General features: G+C 39.0%; 1 protein-coding gene across 1 annotated transcript in view; it reads left to right on the forward strand.

Moving 5' to 3' along the window:
- The window catches only part of SUCLG2 (succinate-CoA ligase GDP-forming subunit beta), a 99980-nt gene extending 85616 nt beyond the window's left edge, over positions 1-14364 (forward strand). The window contains exons 9-10 of the mRNA XM_029086613.1: positions 6379-6499; positions 13923-14364. Of these exons, the coding sequence (XP_028942446.1) occupies positions 6379-6499; positions 13923-14038 (237 nt within the window). The 3' untranslated portion in view covers positions 14039-14364. The remainder of the gene's footprint in view (positions 1-6378; positions 6500-13922) is intronic.
- The last annotated feature ends 7749 nt before the right edge of the window (positions 14365-22113 follow it).

Below are 22113 nucleotides of genomic sequence, written 5' to 3' on the forward strand. Positions count from 1 at the left end.
AGAGAGTGGAGGCACAACTGTATGGCATCTGTGTTTTATTATGTTTTTATTACATTGTATTGAGAGTTGGAGATTATCTGTTTCTTTCACATTAGAACACATTTTTATAAACTCTGAATGAATGAATAATAAAAACCAATGGAATAATAGGATTAAATGCACCTTATTAGATTTAAAGTGAAAGAACTATGCATCCCATTTTATCCAGTGGTTTGGTTTTTTCCATAATATTGCTGCCTACCTCTTAGCAAGCATAGAGAGTAGGTCTTTGTCTGGGACACAAGAATATTTGACTTGTAATCTGGGTAAACTCAACCATCTCCAAAGGGTTTGGAAAACGCCCTCACTGCTCTGCCTTAGTGTCTGTGTCTCCAGAATAGGTAACAGAGAAACTCCCTTTCTCCTTGCTTGAAGATTTCTTTCTTAATAAAAACAATGTGTAGCCACTAAGAAGCTGAACAAGAGAAAGCTCCTTGCTGACCTGTAGCTACTGAAATATAAGTTCCTGGGATTCTCTAGTCCTGGCAAAGTTGTGTTCATGTAAGTGTGTCTTGCCTTGCACATCCCTAAACTGCAGCAGTTCTTGATGCTTTGCTGTTGGTAAAGGTTCCCACAGTCTCCCAGCTCTGTGAGAAACAAGCTCTTGCAAAGTACAGCCCCATTACCTTCCCTTTATGAACTGGGAATACAACATCTGCATCTTCAGAGCTTGTGTCCTAACATCCTGCAATATCAGCTTCCCCACATTCTTTGAGTTTAAGTGATGTGAGATATCGTCCTTCCACTGGCATTTGTTGAAGGAAGAAGAGAAGAAACAAATGCCTGGCAACATGCTGCTGGCTTGCTTTTCTTACTTATTTTTCGTCAACTTAACTATTTAGTTCAGAAAAAGAATGTGTTTTTGCAGACACAAAATTACCCTGCTGACCAGAAGGACTGGGAGACAGGCTACATGTTTTAACCTCAAAAATTGCTAGAAGCCTCCACGCAGGAACATGTTTGCCGGCTGTACTATGCAAACCTACTGTCTTCCCTGTAGATGTGACCTGTGGCATCCTGGAGAAGAAAACCTGACAAATGCAGTCAGCTTCATACAGTCTGGGTACACTTGTAGCTGATGAAAGAGTTAGGAGTGGTCAATAAATGAATTTGGTTAGCTTGAAATGTAAAGGTAGATTTTTTTTTTTTCAGATTTCAATCAAAGCAAACTGTAAGCAAGTTCTTTGCTAGTGTAGCTGTTAATTTGCTGCAGATGTAGTGTTCCTGACAGTTGCTGAATAGCTTGTTTTCAACTAAAATAAATGGATTGAGCTTCAGAGCAACAATTTACAGCAGGGTCAGAGATTATACTGGTGATTTTACAATAATATTTGTAGCTTACTTTGTGAGTGTTCATGCATTTGTGTGCGCAGATAAGGGAAAAGATGCGTACAAAGTCACCAGGCGTGCATCTGACACTGATAATAGTGGGAAGACTGTTGCAAGTCTTTCCTGCTGTCATCAGATGAGATAACGTGGTGTTTTTTTGAAAGAGCTTTTAACAAAAAATACACTAGTGGAAACCTTGATTAAAGGGATTTGAATGTTGGAATAATTATGTTTTTGAGTTATATTTATGTCAGCCATCCTGAAATATGTTGTTAAAACACGTGTTTTAAAACACATTCAAAAAAACCAAAACAAAACAAAACCACTTATGTTCCAGTGTACATTTTCAGTAGTATTCAGAAGAGATCTGCTGTACAATCATGGTCTTGGTGATTTGGGGTTTGATTTTTATTGGTCGGTTGTCTAGTTGTATTTCTGGCCTCACCTCTTTGTACATAACTAATATTCATTCTGATCCTGAAAGGCAGTAGTTAGGAAAGTGGTTTCTCAGTTGTCTTACACATTCCTACCTCATCCCGGGTCTAACAGCATGTTGGGGGTTCTTCCTCGCTTCAGCACCAGCGTTTATGTGTCTGCAGGGTCAGTCAGATCCTGGAGCTGCTTTGGCATCCGCATGGCTCAGATGCTAATATGAGCACAGGAGAGGGGTGTTTATGTGCAGGGGGAGGGATGGAAAAGCAAGACAGCTTCTTTGGTGGCTGCCCATACTTTAGATCGTCTTCAAATGAGTATGAAAGCTCAGCCTAAGTTAATTTGCATTCATGTTTGGTTTTCTCTTTTATGTGAGATTCAGAGCTTTACCTTGTATGAAATATCTGCCACTGTTCAGTGCTACGCTACATTGTTATCCTAAACCTGTTGTAATTGTTCTGTGGTAATAACAGAAGTAGAAAATGAAAGAGAAATAACAACTTGCAAGTGTCAAGTTTTTGTCCTCTCTCTCTTTTTACGTGTAGAATTTGTGGTGTTAGGGTGGACTCTGAAGGATATTCAGCAGACTGGAACGCAGCGGCTGCAGACAGCGAGACGTCCTGTGTATAGATTTATAAATGGGCTATAGGAAAGGTGGAATGCTTTATAGATGCTGCCTGTATTAAGTGTAGGATGATCAGATGTCAGTGTGCATTTTGTTAAGTCTAAGAATATTTTAGGGGTGGGGGGGGAGAAGAAAATATAGTAAATGCACACATACTATATCTGTTTTTTAGGGTGCAGACAGGTACGCTAAAGCTGTGTCTGCTGTATATAAAATACCTTTAGTTGTGTGGAACCTGGCAGCCTTGTGGGTTATGTCAGTGATCCAATACAATTCTAACAGTAATCCTTTAGCACCATTACTTCAGTTAGAATGCAATTACCCTTACTTGGGGTTGGGTTTTTTTGGTGCCAAACATTCAAAATGGAATTGCAGACTTTGTCAAGGCTCACTTTAACAAAAGTCACTGTAAATTAAAACTGTTTTATTAATAAACCAACATAGATTTTATATAGATATAACTGTGCATAAATATATTTAATTTTTTATATAAAGAGAAAAAAAAAATGTCTGTGTCCCTGCATGTATGTGCATATAGAATTTAGGAGCTGTGAGATTAATGGATATTCCAGCATTTGCAAAGATTTAATACCGTATCTAGTGTGAAGGTCGTGATAATGCAGCACTCGCTTAGTTGTTATCACTTTTGCTTCCCACCATTGGCACTTAGACCTGGCAGACTCTGGTTGTGAACTCTGTTGATGATCATGTCTCTTCTTGTGGGTTCCCTTATTTCTCCAGAGCAGTCCATAATCAGTCGTGAGTACATCTGATGGTGGTTTCACATCTATCAGTTGTTTTGGTGGATGCAAAGCACCTAACCTGTGAATACACTGCTATCTTTAGTTTCCTTAATAATGTCACTGAAATAGAAAATAATTTTATAAGGCATGTTGTTGGGTAAAAAGGGCTATTAGAATAATAATGCTATCAAGTAAACTGTCCTGTATGTAGACAGTTTACCCTCCTTTTAATATGTCAAATGTTCCATGTACACTAGATACTGAGCACGTTAATATGTTCTGGTATACAATGGGGATTTTATTTTTCTTATAGACTTAAATAATACAGAGATTATGCATTCTCTGTGCACATGAAATAGTGAAAACCTTTTTATCTGTCTACTGAGTCTGAATGTTAAAGTTCTTTCAGCTGGAAATGGAAGATCTCGTCAGGCTACAGAAGCATATATAAACAACGCTGACGAATTTCAGCGGAGTTAAAGTGAATCTCGGCATCTTTTGGACTGATCTTTTGGCTTATTTGGAAGATTACAATAAAACCCAAGATTGAATTCTCTACCTGATTCAGTTTCTTATTGATTGAATCCTTTTAGACTCCTCTCTAATTTAGCAGTGTATTTTTATTAAAGCCAAGCATACAAACATCAATTATCCAAGCTGCATCTAATTTCCTTCAACATTTTTTTTTCCTTTTGCTGCTGACGGATTAGAAGACCTGATTAGAATTCAGCTTGAAAGCTGAAAAACAGATCCTTAAATGAGAATGTCTGCATTAGGAATTAAAATATCTGTACTGGGCATAAAATCCTCCTCCTTAGCTCTAATAATGTAAACACACTTGGTTAAGTTGATCTGTCACGTGTCTGGTGCAATGTCTCTGAATTAGGAACTTGTATTAGAAAGGGCTGAGCAGTGTCTGTGGCTTGTCCTGCTGATAGAACACATCACTGGTGTGTGTTAACATCAAAGTGCTTTGCTATAGGCATTTCTTTACCATAAAAATGTGATAAGAGTTTGAAGGGCTCTGTCTTTACTTTACGTGTTTTTACCTCCTAATGTTTGCACACGCACAAGCAGTAGGAGCAAGTCAGAGAAGGGACCTTCTAAGGTTGTACTGGTGGCAGCTTCTACAGAGTTAAGGTGAAATAAATAATTGCAATGGCATCCCCAACTTAATATCTAGAAAACCCTAAACTGGTGAATGCATGCATTTAACATGACAGTAAAGTGTTGACTCATGTCTGAACTATAAGAAAGAGTTATAAAATCAATTAAATTGTATGTTGTGTTTTGACTGGATTATTAATTTCCTTCTGATACATTCTGATGCTCTCGCTGTGATGAAGAAGCCGTATCATGACCCATATGCAGGCTGTTACTGTGCAGACTTTGATGAACTGAAGCAGTTGGTGTCATGTATACTGAATAATCAAACCTAATTTCAGAGGGAGAAATTTGTATATCAGGATTTTTTAAGGGAGTTTATTATTAATTATTGTTCTATTTATATAGCATTAGGGATGTTTTTTTTGCTTTGAAAAGACACATGAGAATTGTGTTTATAGTATCAGGATGCCCAGAAGAGTGAGCAAATCTTAATTGGATGGCTCCACTGCAAATAGTAAGAGACAAGTAGCAGGGGTAGGCAGCATCAGCACTGGAAAATGAGATGAAAGAGTTGGTGTTTAATAAACTTGAGAGGAGAAAAAGGGGCTGTGTACCGTATGGTCAGAGGGGAACTGTTCTGTCCACTTTCGGGTGGCACTGTGAGAAGTCTCAGAGCTGGAAGGAGCAGTAGGTGATGAGAGATGCCAACAAGATGGTCCCATTGCGTCTTTGTTTTACAACTGGAGTTTGATAGTGCAATGTAAACACTGCATATGCTTATAGTAAGTTATGTTTTTGCAATCTAGAGTACTGCTTAAGGACTGAGCTGATTTCCTGTGGGAAATAAAGTATTTGTTGAGTTTTGGGGTTTTTTTTTCCTTTTTTATTGCTGCATTGTGGACAGCAGTATTACTGACAGTGGTGAGCTTTCAATCTGTGTGACTGCACATCTCAGGAGTTAATTGTCACATTTTGTCTGCAGAGAAATATTAAACCGGATTGTGCAGAGTTATAAACGTGTGTGACTGCAGGGAATTTTCTTGGTGCTGGTATGAGTCGGGCTACCTGGAGGTGGGCAGGGTGAATCCGTTCATCTTGTGCAATGAGTTAAGCATAATTGTGGTTGACATCATGCACAAGTGAAATCCAGTGATATTTAATTCCTTCAAACCTAACCCCCTCTTTGTCTTGTCTTCTTTTGAGTCAACATCATTCTGGCAAAGCTTGTTTGTGACACCCAGTGAAGCTTATTGTAGAGTAGCCTGAACATTGTGGATTAGCCCCACTATGGAATGAGAAGCAGCCCAGCTGCATCTGTAAGGTGTGTCCCTGGACTTACTAGCCGTAGTGGGCAAGCCTGGTATAGAAACTTGGGTTCAATATTATACAACCTTACCAAGTGGAGGAAACCATATTAACATCTTGGATGTGTTAATGTCTTGTATGTTGTGAAAGGTGACTTAATTGTGAACTGGGTGCAGGAATTTTAGTTTCCAGAAACTGATGAATAGCAGTTTTTTGAGATTGTCATTTAATCTGTTGTAATGAATGTTCTTCATTACATGCCTATCCTTGTTAATTAGAAGGGGTTTTTACTCCTCTTTATCAAGTCAGGGCAAGTGTATCATCTTTTCCTCTGTACTGCATATGATGAAGTGCATATCCAGATTGTTTTGTGAAGTGTCCACATGAATATTTCATTGCATGTCCATTCATTCATACACTGTGTTTTCTGAGATCCAACATCTGATCATTATTCAATACATTAAAAAGACCTAAAATATAGTTTAATCTTTTTTATTTATACTGATCAGTAGAAATTCCCCTTTTCTGCATAATAATGTGTTTATGACATTAATTATCATGCCAGTTTAGACCAAGGCAATTAATCACTGCTACACACTACAGAAACAACACGCTCAGAACCAAGTTCTCCGAGTACAGAGGTGAAGCTTGTACCTTCCATAATTGAGAACCTGCTTGACAAAGGGGAATTTGTACCCTGGTTTAAATCTTTTACCTGTGTTCATTTAAAAAACAGCCAAAACAAAAGACAAACAGAAAAACTCACCTGATTTCTATTCCATTCCATCTCTCCTACAGGTTGAAGCAATACTTGTAAACATTTTTGGTGGGATTGTGAACTGTGCCATTATAGCCAATGGTATCACCAAAGCCTGCCGAGAGCTGGAGCTGAAAGTACCGCTGGTGGTCAGACTGGAAGGTGAGTGCTGATGGTTTCAGACGAAAATCATCCCTCAGGTGCGCAGTAATCCACTGTGGCTTTCTTCAGTCTCTAAGCTCTAAACAAATTAGTCTCACACAATAAGAATATGTCCAATTTTTCATCCATAGCATGACCTGAAGTCAATAAACTCTTTCAATACATATTTCTTTATCCCTGGTCCCTGGTGGTACTTGAAGCAACGAAATTTTGCAGTGCAGGCACTATGGTTCTGCTTGTAAGATTTGCAATGCAAATAAAATTATTTTGATGCAAGTTTCTATTTACAGGAAGGTATTTCTTTTTCAAACGATTTTTTACTGAATGCAATTCTGTTATTGCTACACCTGCAGCAATGTATAGTTTTCTTAAATTTACTCCAATATCACAATTAAAAGAAGGATATTAGAAACAGTATTTGTGAGAGATTACTATAACATGTTCTTCTGTCCAAGTATCCAATCCAGCTAAAATCCATTAAAAACCTGAAGATTTCATAATGGTAAGGAATATTCTTTTTTTTTTTTTTTTTTTTTTTTTTTTAGTACATCCAACATTGTTAAATTAGAAACAAAAAAGTAACAAAGAGATAAGGAAGAGCACCAATTACTGGCTTTAATTTAATGGCAGTGGATATGGAATTCTCTCTCTCGTTTCTGAGAAGTACCCTGAAGGAGGAAGGGATATTCTTCCTCTGCCATTGAACGAAAAAGTGCTTTGGTTGAAATCAGCACAACTCTGGTAAACTTAAAACATTTTTTTCTGTTCAGTAGGTTTGGAAAAAAGAGGGTTTCTTCTGTTTGTTTCTTTAAGACCTGTTCTTCAGAAACATTTATATTTGTGTTTGGGTGTGTGACAAGTGGGTAAAATTGTCCTGTCACTCAGCATTGGTGGTGAAAGGGGGAAATCCATCGTTTGATGTACCTGGGATACAAAACAGTAAGGTGGTTTTTAACACTTACAGTAGAAGGAGGAGGAAAAAAATTGTTCTTACTACAGCAGACTTCTTCCTTTTCAATAAATAAAGTCACTAGGACTGATGAGGATGCAGGTTACCCATGAAGCCCTTTGGGTAGGTGGGTACATGAGAAAGCAGGGTTTTCTCACCCATTCTCTTGCTACATTACACATTATATATAGTTCATATCGGGTTACCCGCAGCCTGTGACACATTTTTGTCCTGTAAAAGTTGTGCTGTGTGTTGCAGTGCAGGGTTTGAATGCTTTCCAGAGTGTGTTCTTGGTTTATCATGGGTTGCCTTTTGCTGTAGCAAGTGTAGGAAAATTTATATACTTTCAAATGGATTTTAGAAACAAATTCTGAAAATTTTCTTTGGATGATGTAGCACCACTAAGTAGAGTAAGCAGATAGTTTCATATGGATAAAGGAGAGACTGATGTGTGTTGGTTAGAAGCCAGAAAGTTTCATAATATAGAATCTTGTTGTTTATCAGATCTAGGCAATGTTATAGCTTTTTGTCATGGGTAAAAACCTTTCCTGTCTGTCACAGCTAGCAAAAAGTTTATCAGAACCAAAAGACTTGCTTGACTATTACAGCTGTTATTTTTTAAACAAAGATGTTGGAAAAGCTTTTCCTTTTCCTTACAAACAAGATAGTTGCAAGTTGTTTCTTAGGCAGTCTTTGAGACTTGAGTAAAAGAGAAACAAGAAAATCAGCTTGCTTGTTTTAACCTGCAGTCTGCTAGGTCTGCCACTGGGTTTTCTTCAGCTTTCTGCAGTACTGTGATTGTACACAAGTAAGGGTGAATTAGGTTTTTTTAATGTGATTTCTGGGAGATTGCAAGAGGTAAAGTAGTCCCTGGACTGAATGAGGAGAGTCCTGGTGTTACTGCACTGTTGAGGTTTGTCTAGGGGAGAAGGTGAGAAGCGGGGGAGCTTCTGCCTGGGGGCTGCACAAAGCCCCGCAGAGGTGACTCCATGGTGCCTGTTCCTTTCATGCCTGTGACCTTTATGGGAGTTGTGTGCTGCTTCATCCACGGAGGCCTATCAGAATGTCTAACAGATTTTAATGCAAACATCTTTTCTTGGTCATCTTTCTATAATTGCTTACTCTTTATCTAGGTGATACCGCATTTTCTTTACGAAACTCTGTCCTGGTATAATACAGCAAACTTTCAGTTTTGCATATTTATCTCAAAAGGTTTTTAATTCCTTCCTTTATTCCTAGTGTTACCCATCAATTCATCCTAAACAAAGAGCTGTGATGTTTATAGCCTTCAGATGATGTACTTAGAAACTGATAGCATGTAACTCCTGCTTTCTCTGTGTCCTTAATCACTCAACCAAGCAATATATATATATATATATTTGATTCCTTTAATCTTTAACTCAGAAATCAGTCCCTCTGGATCCTTAATCATCTTCGTTGTTCTTCTTTGAACTCACACTGGGTTATCCAAACGTGAGGATTTTGAATTAATAATGAGTACTGTGGAAGTAATAAGGCTACCCAAGATTTTAAAACATCACCAATAACATTTTACGCTTTAAAAGGAGAAAAAGGGACAAGCACTTTTTTGGATTTTCATTTTGAACATTTTTCCAACAGAAGGTTCATGGTTTATTCCCATCAATGTAACAGATTTGTGACCTGCACTTTAAAGACTCTTTGCCCACATGCACTGTATTACAAATGTCTTGATGACTAGAGTTTTAATCAGTCAAATCTGTCTTGATTTAGCAGGATTCTGTGGACAAATCTTTGTTCTCAGTTGTATAATAATTACAAGCTGTTTTACCAGTGGATAAAGAAAGGATTACTCTCCTCTTTGAAAATGGTAACTTTATAATTACATGTATTTACTTGCCTTATCAGTAAAGAACTCACCAGCTGAGACGCGGGATTATTGTTGTTTAAAAAGCTCACGGACAAATGGAGAAACTACATATTCCAAATTTTATCCTTTACAGATGTAGAAAACTAACGTCTGCTGTTTTATGCAGCTTTTTTTCCTCTTTAAAGTGTAATGTACTTCAATTAAGTTTTGTGAAAACTAACTAGGAGCCCTGAATGGAAGCCAAAACTTGTTTCTCATTTATGTAGCTCAGAGTTAGATGAAAAGAGGAAAGAATGAAAAAGAATTTTGAATTAAATCTCCTTCCTATACTAGAAATTTTACATTCTCTTTCAACAAATTAATTCTCTGCTTCTCTGGTCGTAGGACAAGAAGAATTGGGAGGAATTAGAATGACTTAGTATGTTGAAACGCAGCAAGGAGCAAGTTGGCTTTTATTCAAATGTCTGAATCCAAAATTTCCTATTAGATTTTCAGCCATGTGATTCACCACCTTCTGTGTTCTTCAGAATTTAATGATTTCTTTAATATATTCAGAAATCTTTTACACGCAAGTGCAGTTTTGCTCAAGTCTGTATATCTTGCTCACAACTTGGTTTAGTATGTATGCCTGTGATTTTTACCATCCCAAATTGCCTATGAAGAGAGAAGAACAGGGTATTGCAAAATCACTTTTAGAACTGTATTTGTATCAACCTCTTTAGATATCTTGGGTTTAAACATTTAGCACATATTTAAATGTGCTTCAGTCTTTCCCAATTTGGATGTAAACATAGGGCAGAGAAGGAGATTAAAATCTTCTTTAGGAAAAGTTTAAGATAGAAAAAAGGCAGATTATGTGAACAGAATAGAAAAGGTTTAATTGTCTCTTATAAGTAGGCAGTGAAAGTGGATTTATTTTCAACTGCAAAGCCAACAGCTACATGGATACCCAAGCTAAAATCATGACTTAAAGCTTACCCCTAGTCAAACCTCAAATCAAATGTTGACTGAATGTTTGCTCATGATGAACTTCAAACCTTGTCTCTTTTTCTCCAATACTTCTGTCTTTGAGACCTGAGCAGGTATGGGTTTCCAGCTTGTGGGCTGGCAGAAATGACATCACCTGTATCCATGCTGGGGTGGGAGGGGAGATTTGTCTCTTAATATGCTCATCAGTGTAGCATATCAAAACAGAACCATTGCTAGTGATAATGTAACTTGGTCACAATGTGTTCACATCAATGATATTGTCAGACACACTGCATATTGTGAAATATTTTGACATTTTTTGGGTGGATCAGATTATTTTTTACATTAGTCTTCTATTTCTTAGGATGTAACAAATCTATGTAACTGTGTCTTCTCCCATTATTTCGTATTTACCTGAAAAGCTAGAAAGGGCATTGCATCCTCTCCAGCAATCAGCATTAAACAGTGGAAATTTAGCCTGCTCTTAGTGATTCTATGACAGTGCAAGTGAATAAATCACTAAATTCTGTTGGAGTATAGTTGGGGATGTTTTATTTGTTTGTTTTTGTTCAACTTATATAGTCTTCTTGACTCATTTGTAACGATGTGTGCTAGTGTAATCTTACAATTTATAGAAACACGCTTAGATAGAATATTTATTACTAGGATTTTTAGGTAATGAGTTGAATAGATTCACTTTGCTGGTGAAAGCAGAGATTTCAAGGCAGTAGAAGTGTTAATGTGAGTGATTGCATGTGCACAGATGGAGAGGTTGTTTCAGAACCCATGTTTCAGAAGGAGGATATTTTAAATTAAAAAGCTTGAAAGTATCTGCTGATAAAATTATCTTTCCTGTTTTTCCATGGAATGTCATTGACAGTAATATGTGTCAGAAGGAAAAACTTATTTTTCTCATCAGGAAACCCTTCCTTTAATAGGAATCAGATTTAAAACAAAACAACAACAAAAAAACCCACACAAAAAACCCCCAAATTAACAACAATGACAAAAAAACCCCTCCAGCAACAACAACAAAAGCCCTGTAGCTTTCAATCTTGTGAATTTTCACCATTTCTCAGGTGGCTACAGTGTAGGTAAAGGACAGGTTATTTCGATAGTCTCTGTATAGGATTCTGTTTACAGTTCTCTGACACCATCCAGTGGCAGGAGGTTAATGTTAGAATACTGGGATTATTTATTTGTTTATTTTAACATCGACTGCAATAAGATGATACCCTTTGTAGATTCTTAAATGTTTCCAGGGTTTTCTGAATATTTAAATTTACCACTCTTATTACCTCTGCTTTCAGCAAGATCTCATTATAATTTCTGTAATTCTCCATGTATCTAAAATAGTTATCACAATGGGATAAAAAACTATCATTAAAAAAAGAAAATTACAGCAAAGGAAATGTTTGCTGAAAAGTATGTTTAGTTCTATGGCCTGCCTATAGGACAGTATTTTATTTAATAAATATAAAGTGTGCCCTTAATCTTTTGACTGCAGTGAGATTTTTTTAAGCTTTCATATTTTCATTTGTCTGCATAAACTCCCCCCTCCCTTCCTGGTGGACTGTGTTTTGTATTGATTTTGTAATGCATGTTAGACAAGTGGTGTGTAGAGCAATCAATGCAGTGCAGAACAGATCCAATGTATTGCTCCCACTCTGACCTGTTAGTAAATTAATATTGGCCACTTAGTGAAGAGCAAAAGTTAGTTTTAAATACATGGCTATCACAAACAGCATCATATTTTTCTCTGTGGGAAAATTTCCAGGAATTTTTTTCCCCTCTTTCAATTTTTTTCTCCCTACAACACTTTGTCTTATAGAATCCTATTTGAGAGATCAGTACAATCTTGACTGTTTTAAATGTTTATCACACTTGTATCTAAATAATAGATAAAACCTTGGTGAAAATTGCTGTATAAATGTGAGGAGCTTAACAGAGAAGAGAAGTTTTCTAATGCCTTCTGACTTCCCTATACAGTTCTGTACTGGCAATCAGCAGCTTCCACATTACTTTATGTAGGATGGTTGGGAAAAAATCAAATAGTATGTTCATTTTTGCCCATGATATTGTATTTTTTTTCTGTAGGAAAAGTCCTGTACAGTTCTGGATGTTACTATGCAACCAAATCCCCCTTCTGTCAGAGATTTCAGATGTCTTTGACCTTCTACACAAGTCCCACGGTGTGTCCTCTGCATATCGATGGGAAGCATGACCTCTTCTACCAGGGCTTTGAAACAGCTAGCAGATGGGGTCCCACGTTCCTCTCCCAGACACCTGCCTCTCCTCTCACAAAGTGCTGGGACCTGCTGTGGCAGACATGGCTTTGGCCTCTCTCAGTGCTGGGAGTGGGAATCCTGACTTGAGCACACTGATGAAACAGACTTCTGAATTTTTCTACTTCTGCTGTACAGTTTCAGACATTTTATAAATTCTGCCAAAAACCCAAAATCACCCTTTAAGAGGAGCATTCCAGATGTTGCTTATTAAAGAGAATGCTCCTTGCTTGGTTAATAATTAAGGGTGTAATTAGTGTATATCTCCAAATATAATTAAAATTCATTTTGCTAGGTCTAGGAATTACAAAATAATTTACCATTTTGACATGGCAAATAATAAGAAACTTGATGTGGAGGAGGGGGCTAGAAATTATCCTAAAGAGGATCAGCTCAGGGTCTGGTGCTTGGGACTAGTGTGGGATCCTGAAGCATGGATTCCCCTTCCTCAGTAGGATATCTGACTCCAAGTTCTTCTGTGGTGCAGACCGTATCAGTGATGAAAACTGTTATTTGGCTTTGCTGTGGAAAGCTACAGAATTTACATTTTCTGTTTGTCTTTTGTTTTCCATCAAGAGTGAGCTGGAGTAAATGGGAGGGCAATGCACTTGTCTTATACACGTGAAAAACATGCTTTCCTGACATATCTTTTTAAATTTATAAGGTTCTTTTCCCCCTTTACTGTGCATTTAGTCTGTTAACTAAATTTGAGTTCTTTATGTAAAAAATGGAGCACTTGCAGTAGCAGAGGAGGGAACGGTGTCATGCTGAATGCTTCAGAGATCTCTGTTCCCCCTTTTATCAGAAATGCAAAAAGAACCCTAGAGCAGCTCGAAACCAGATTTTCAGGATTACTCAAATATTTGACTTTCAATAGCCCCTTTTGCAACTCGAAACCAGTTAGATTTTCAGGATTACCCAAATATTTGACTTTCAATAGCCCCTTTTGCAGCTTTCAGTTGACATGGGTGAATTTTAGTTCTTGTTGATTCACTAACTGCTGATGAGCTGTAGCTGATTGTTACTAATAAATGTGTTAAGTCTTCTGCGTGTCTTAAAGGCCTGATACGTGACCCATTATCCACTGCTCTTGTTGGATGTCCCTGCTGACTCTGGTGGATGGTGGATTGACCCTCCCAAAGCTCCTCTTGTGGATGCAAGTGCTATTGCCAGATTGCATTGTCTGTCTAAATTGTCATTGAAATTAAGAGTTCCTTCTTCTCAACTCAGTCTAAACCACTCATTCAATCTGTTGTTAAACTGAACTGATGTGCAATTTGAAGCATTAACTGCTTTCCTAGAGATTTCATAGAAGATGCTAATTTATTCATTAATATTAATTACGAATTCTAGTCAATGTTCTTTTTTTAGGAACGAATGTTCATGAAGCCCAGCGTATTCTGAATGAAAGTGGACTCCCCATCACATCTGCAAATGACCTTGAGGATGCAGCAAAGAAGGCAGTGGCTAGTGTGGCCAAAAAATAACAATCTGAAGATGTTCTCATGGAAAGTGTGTGTGTTTCACAAGACATCATTCCTGTTGGTATTTCAGAGAGGATTAGTGGAGTTTTTCGAAGCACTTGTCAGTGTTGGTGGACTTAATTTGTGATACATGGCAAACTCAGGCCATAGGTTTGCAAGTTAGGCTTCAGAAATTTTGCAGCTATGTTCTTGAGAGGTTTGTATGTCTTTGTCTAATTTTGGTAATTTTGTTATTCAGAATTTTAATAAGTAATAATGAACTCCATAAAGCTCTTTCTCTGCTTTCCTTCCAAAATTGTCACTGATAAACTCATGGTAAGATACAATAATTAATAATTGACTTCTATCAACATGATTATTCTTTAATCAAACACATGTAGTTCACTTAATTCACAGTATTTTCATTCTTTTTTTATATTGTAAAGAGTCAGCAGACTAATAGTGGGTTTATATTTTTATGGACTTTTACAATAATGTAAAAAATTGTGCTTACAATATCTATTTTTATTCAAATTATTATTTTTTTTTTTTAGAAATCACACATTTTGCCTTAAGATTATTTTCTTTTGTAGATGCCAAAGTATACCTCACAATAGGAAAAGGGATTGAATAGTTGGTAGTGAAAGGACCTTCCATTCTTATACTGTGCCTATAAGCTGTCAAAATGTGATTCATTTTATTTTCTAGTTGTTGGAAATAAGGTGCAGTATTTCTAGGTGTAACAGTGCCATACAGAGAGCTCTAGGAAGATGTGTCTGCCAGTAAGAAAATGGCTGCTAACTTTTAAAAATAACCTCTTTTATAAGTATGTCACTGCTGTGAGGTTTTAAAATATGATGAGAACCTGAAGCACTTTTCTGTCAGGAGCATGGAGTATTCTTCAATTGATTTAACTTCCAAAAACCATTTCTGATGTATTGGGAATAAAACACAAATTAACTTTTCCATTTTTAAAGTATTTGATTTCTCAGGCATCAGTAAAAATATGTACAAGGAAAAAAAAAAAAAGTTTCAGTACTCAGATATTGACCAAGATTGATTATATATTCTTTTGTAACAGTCAAAATTCAAGCTGTTCGTTACACAAATCATTCATTCAGGGAACAGAAGGCAATACCAAATGGCTTGTGTAACTAAAGAACTGGGTACATATCTCACTCAGCCCAGGAATTACGTACTGAAAATCATCAATAAATTTGAACAGTGTACAAATGAGTGGATATTATGATCTGGTCTTGTAAATGGGCAGAGAGGTAAAAATTTGTCTAATAAATTCTTAATTGTGATTTTTGAGCAGCTCTAATCAATACTGTGTCCTACTTAGAAAAATGTAAATAAATTTTTCTTGACGTTTCCATTAAAACTGTTACATTCAAAATAAATTATCTACACTAATCTCTGGCTCTTGACACAAATGGTATAGATAGTGCTATCATCAATTACTGTAGGTGTTTTCTTCTCCATTCCTTTCTCTACATATTGCTCAAGGAAAAAAATGTATGACCATTAGAATGGCAATAAATATGCCACTAGGTGTGTACTTATTGACTGCATGAAGAAGGGTGTCGTTAGCAGTTCTTGTGAAGGTGCGTAGAAGCACGCTGCTTTGAAGGAAAAAAAATGTTTACCTCACCACAATAAATAAAAAAGTCACACTATTTTATATATTTTAATACTGGAAATAGAAGCATTCTGTGGTAGAACTGTTTATGCAGTGTTGTCGCACACTGCGGACCTTAACTTCTGGTCTGAAATCCATTCATCATGTGTGTAAATGATTATTATTCTACAAAGATTAACACTATTCACACTGTTTCATCAAATAAATGTAAAAATGAACCCATTTAATGGCTTTGTCCTTTCTGTAAAATAGAAAATTGCTTCATTTGTCTGTTGTATTCTGTGTTCTTCCATTTAACATTTTGTTACAGGTGGGTGAAATCAAATGCATAGGAACTTAGTTTCACTTGGATAATATTGGTATATGCATATACGTGCTTTTTATCTAGAAAAACTTTTCTCTCTCTTTATATATATTTTCTTATACGTAGTAAAAAGACAGAACATACAAGTTTTATTAATCTTAAGCCATATACAGAACAGGAAATTTTTTAATTTTCAGGTGTCCCATGGAAAATTTCATGAGCTCTGGATTTGTATTTTTTTAATTTCACTTGTGCCAAGACACTGTGTTTGCTGTCTGTAGCCAGAGACTCTCTGTGTTCAGCTCGCTCGCTGTGATGTTGTGGACTGGTTTGTTTTTATTTGCATGGGTCATTTCTGTGTATGGAAATGTGTAAAGTTAGTTTGGATCTCCCTTGGAAAGGCACTTTAGTGACATTTCCTGGGATTTTAGCTGTTATAGATGGCAAATATACACAGTGCCTAGAAGGGATGCTTTTGTCTTTGCTCAAGCACGCAGTGTAGCAGCCTGGCAAGAGTGTGGTTTGCTGTCTCCCTGATTGCTGGGGGGGCTGGCTGTCAGCTCCCCTCCCACCAACCTGTTAGAGCTTAAACCCAAAAGGCACGTGCATGAGAATTGCCCCTCCTGCAGCAAGGGAACAGCAGTGTAAGCAGCGGGTAAGTTCCAGTTAATCCCATTTGTGAAAGTTTTGAGTAGGATTTAGTTAGCCTTTAAATCTTGAAATTTCAGCCTGTATTAATAAAGCTCTGTAGGATTGGGCACTTAGGAGGTAAAACAGGAGGAAACTGTTAATGCTGACAGTGTGTTACGTCTTTAACAAGATACCTTTAAATTCTCACAGCGCAAGTGTAACAGCTGGGAGTTCTGGAGTAATGTCCTTAGCGTGCTTTTACTATCCTATTTGTCAGGGCTGTTCTTCCCTACATCCGGAAAAGCAGCTGGGATCATGCAAAATTGCTGTGATTGGAACAGCATGTCAGTGCAAATCAGTCACCAGATGAGATCCTGAGCAGGGCTGTCCCTTCGCAGTCGAGTCTGCTTCCCCGGTCAGGAGCAGTGCTGCACCGCTTGCCTTGCCTGCTCACCTTGGGGATTTTCAGACCTGGGCACCTACAGTGACCTCTGGTTGTGTGTCAGGTTGGCCCCCGATGGTTCCCTTGTGCTGAGAGCTGAGCACAGAACTAGTTGGGTGTACAAAGAGGGGCCTGAAACACAGGTCTGAGCAGCCTCGCTGGGCTAGAAGAGCCAAGAAGTCTGTGTGCACAGGGCTAGGTGCTGGCAAAACCACGTCCTATAATAAAAGCTGTCAACTTAGTTACGGAAATCCAAAAACCTCCGAGGCTTAGCGCTTTATTACGTGACATGTAAAATGCTAGTACTAGATGCTGCTGTAAGCCTCTGAACTGACTGTGGTATTTCATGCCTTGTTTTTGCTGCCTTTCAGAGAAGTGGAGTTTCTTTTGAAGTCAAAGTCAAGGAGCCAGTGGGGGAACGCAGGTCATTGCACGTTTTGATTTATCCTCTCAGATTCTTTCCCCTTCCTCTACTAAACTTCCTAGTTTTCTCCCCACTTCCTACCCGCATAGCTCACTCCCTGTGCTTCCTCTCTACTTACAGTGTCATCCTCAAAACTGACAGAGTCCACACTGCTGAGCTTTGCTAGCTTTGCCTGGTTTGGGTGGCTGATCTGGACGTGGATGTGTTGTGTGAGCATCCAGCTGCCTGCCTGGGAACTGGGTGTGCTCTGGTCAGCCCATCTGCCAGCACCAGCCTAGCACCATGTTACCAGCAGGCATCAATGACCAGGTGTGACTGGTGCATGCCAGCCCACAAGCTGTCCTAGAGTCATCTCAATACCTCTTCCTTACCCGTACAGGGAGGCTGAGACCCCAACCTCCTGCGTTCTCCACTCCCTCTATACAACAGGAATAAATGCAGGAGCAGAAGTGGGCTGAGGAGCAGTTTGACTTGCCTGTTAGGAGTGCTGGGCTCTGGAATGGAGCTGTGTTTCAGGAAAGTTGTAGATGGATACACTTGTAAAAGGAGTGAAAAGTATGGGAAGGCTTGACACACATGTGAACAGCTGCTTCAAAGAGAGAAGAAATACTCTTCTTCAAGGAGAAATAGTCTTCCTGAGTCCAGTGTGGACAGTGTGGAGCTTTGACTGTGGTAAGGGACATTTAGGTCAGACTTGTAGCCATGAGGTAAGCCAAGGAATGGGCTGTGAAATCATCAGTGGGTGTTTTTTAGAGTTAGATGAGCATCTGTCAGAGATGGCTTAAGAGCTGATTTTTGCCTCAGGGCAGAGGGATGGATGAGGTGACCTTCCAGCCCGATCTGATAGGATTTAATGCTTGTTGGTAAGGTTTTGTTTTCTTATTTTCTTCTTAATATATAGGTGCAGGAGGAAAAAGGACAAGAGATCTGGTGGATTCTTGAAAGAAACTTTTTAATTTAGTCACTAAGAATGATCTGCAGCTGCCAGGGAAATGAAAAGTAGATTATGCAAACTCAAGACTTTCCCTAACAATGGGAGCAGTGTTATTGCAATGCATAAAAGGCTGAGCAGAGAATTAGGGGTATCTATCAACTTTAATATGTTTAATTTAAAAAGGAACAGGTTGTACCAACAATTTTTTTTCTACTTAATGAGGCCCATTCATAAGTAGAATAACAGGATTTGCCTGTCACCCAGAGGAAATCATGGTATGTGCATTTGTACTTTGGTGCAAAACTTGTGTTGATCGCAGTGATTTAAAACTTTTTTCCATCCCAGCTGCAGTCGGTTTGATGTGCTGAAGGATCAGGATCCTTTCATCTGGAGACAGATGCACCCTCGGTAGAATCCTGAACACGTCTATGTCTTTGTTCAGCCTCATGATGTACCAGCTAAAGATTAAAAATAAAAGTATACACAGATTATTGCATGTTATTCCTCAGAGATCACTGCTATGAGATGAGGTTTGACTTCCCCAAGACCTGGTAACCCTCTCCTGCACACTGCAGAAGGAAATTTAGTGCGTATGTGAATTTAGCCTTTTGTGTTTCTGTATTCTGTCCATGTTTGTGGGTGCTGAGTAAAGTAGGGACTGTCCTATTGGACCTAGAGCATTGAAGAGGGAAAAGTTTTCTACACATCTTGGATCCCAGCGCCAGGCTGGAGACAGGACTCACCTCCATTCTGGTGTGTGGATAGAGACAGGATGCTTCTGATGAGCTCCCCCTTCTGCGTGCTCTTTACGTAAGTACGAAGTGGCCTTGATGGGCAGGCAGAGGGCAGAAAAACTGAGGGGAATCCACAGGACTGAGTGGGGATGGCAGGTGGATCCTCACTGGGCCTCAGGGAAGATTCTGCCCATTCTGTATCTCACACTGCTTGCAAGGAAGAAGCTCCACATTGGGGTTGTGATGATTTCCCACCTCTGCCCTCCTTGTGTCTGTGGAGTACTCCCACATCATCAAGAAGGATAAAGCAAGAGCAATGCCATGAGGAGAGTATTCCCTTCTCTCATCATCTTGGAACAGGACACACATCGTTCTGGACCTCCTTGTGTCTGCATAGATGGGGAAATAGCCTGGAGAGAAGGAAGCAACTGACAGAAATAGGTTATTCCATAAATTAAGTGCTGTTGGGATGTGCAGCATGATGGGATTTGGAAACCGGGTCCTCTGTATTTTCCCGAGCAACTCTTCTGAGTGGGTGCACGCCTGCAAGCAGGACATCATCAAAGAGGTGACAATGACAAAGTGTTGGTAAGTGAATCTGGGAAAGGAGGGCTTGGAGAGATCAAGTGTTAAGTTTTTGCATTTCTCTAGATACAGAGATGGGAAAATGAGAAATTTGATGTTGCTATTATAATCGACATAAAGAATTACAGGGCAGCAAAAGGCCATGCAGCTAAACAAAGCTGTTCCCTTTAAGTTTATTTCAAATGTCTCTCTGCTTCGGCACTGTGTCCTTCAAGACTTTCTCTCTGTAATTGCATGTGGCAGCCTCTTTACAGCTAGATGCTGGTTGCTGCTCTCCAGCCACTCCAAAACAGAAATAAAAAATACCAGGCAAGAAAGGGCATTGCAGCAAGTACTTAGGAGAGACAAACCTCCTTTGTCTCACAGATGGGTCAGCAGAGGGGTTTAGAAAATGCCATTTTGCTCATGAGCACTGCTCTGTTTGGTTCCGTGACCAAACACTGGCCAATACTCAGCAGCTCAGTCCCTGTAACAACTCCCCTTCCTTGTGTTTCCATTAAAAGACTTTACCCTGCAAGGCAGCACAGTTCAGGAAATAAATGGAGTTTTGTGCCCTGCCTTACCTGGGCTGCTTGCTTAGAAAAACTGACCTTTCACCCCAGCGATGTTTGACCAGAGGCTTCATTCAAAGGATATTGGCAGCAGCGTGGTGTTAATCTCCTACAGCTGTAATATCCTGGTTTGTAGGGGAGCCAGGGTTGTGAAAACAGACAACCTGCAGCTTTGGAGGGATTCGTGCTGTTTCAATAGGAGAGCAGCAGCGCTGCCATTGAACATCAGAGAGCTCATCCTCCCTCTGCCACCGAGCAATGGGTGAGATGAAGTTTGCATAGCAAATGCAGACCAGCATGTCTCCTGCCCTTACCTGCCTCTCTGCCATGTACAGACAAGCTCAAACTTTACTGTGAAGGTGTCAATCCTTTCTTTATCATTACAAGGTATTGAGCCTAAAATCCTCTGCTCCTGTGTAGGTCGTTAGGATGTGCTTGACTCACCTAGAGATGTTTGAGCAAGCCCAGTTGTGAACTCACCCTCTTTTTTTGCTCACACTGAGGTTAATGGGGTGCTTTTCTCATTGTCCCTTTTTCTTTTCAATTTGCTGAGGGAAACAAATATGGAATTCTTTTTTACAAATTCTGACTGTAGCATTCCTAGAAACATCCTTGACTGATGTCAGTAGAAATTACTAGGGCTGTTCCAAAGAAACCAGTATTAATAGGAAGTCAGACAAATTCCTAATATACTTCTTGGACCTTCTTGACCTGTCCATTCACTGAAGTTCTGCTTCATTGATTAGCACTGCTCAGCTTAAACCCTGAGTTCCTGAGGTATGGAAAACCCTTAGTGCCAGTGGCTTTTTCTACTGTTTTCCCAAGTGCTTTTCCCATATTGTACATTTTCCCATATGAAAATATGTATTTCCCATACCACTTCAGACATGAAGATGTTAATCCTCCTTGATTTGTGCTCTAAACAAGCATGTGCAAAACATGGGGGAAATGAAGCAATATATTATTTTGCATTTAATTTTCCATAACTATTGTCTTGTACCCCTAGTGAAATGTTTGACATAACACACCTCCCCGTCCACTGAACATCTGGTAATCAGTCCTTAAATGTGCTTCAGAGAATGCTCAGAGCAGAAAGTAAATTTTCTCAGACATGCAGAATGTCAGTTGCAAGAGAATGAATCTTTTTTTCCATTATCACTGTGATGGGTGCAGGATACTGCTGCTCTCATGCCGATGTCCAGAATGCTGGGTGCTTCCTCAAGACAAAACTTTTGAGAACAACAGCAGATTAATGTCAGTGTCAGTTCTCCATGTATACAACTCAGCCTTAGACCTTCAATCCTATTGATTTCCTTAACATTATCCATCTATTGATTTTTCCACTACCCTCTGGATTATACTCATTGTAGAAACTGCTGCTCGCAAGCTGAAAGAATTCTTGCTGGCATGCTGCATCTGCTGAAGCCAGCCTGTTCTTGCATGACAGCTGCATTGGCTTTTCTAGTTGGGAAATTCCCATCTCCATCGTCATGAGGCTGCCCTTTGCAAACAGCTTGCTTGCAAAGGACACGGAGGGGTCTGCCAGAGCTGTGCCTTCTTCTAACAATTGATTTCCAGGTTTCATCATTAAACTTAAGCTTTTTCACATCACAGCTCGAGTTCTTCCCCAGTCGTTTCCTGATCTTGCAGAGATCTGAAAATGCAGCAAGAGCAGCAGAAGCAAAGCCTGTGTTTGCAGCCTGTATGGCGGGACTTTCACGTATCATCGCTTTTATTCTGCTGTCTGTTGCTGGTGTAACAGAACCACCCACACACTTTGTCTGAGTCTCTTCTAAGATGGGTCTTAAAAGCAGATAACTCAGAAAGTGCCTGTGTCACTCCCAGCCTTCAGG

Source organism: Antrostomus carolinensis, unplaced genomic scaffold, assembly GCF_000700745.2.
Source record: "Antrostomus carolinensis isolate BGI_N321 unplaced genomic scaffold, ASM70074v2 scaffold15818, whole genome shotgun sequence".
Lineage (NCBI taxonomy): Eukaryota > Metazoa > Chordata > Aves > Caprimulgiformes > Caprimulgidae > Antrostomus > Antrostomus carolinensis.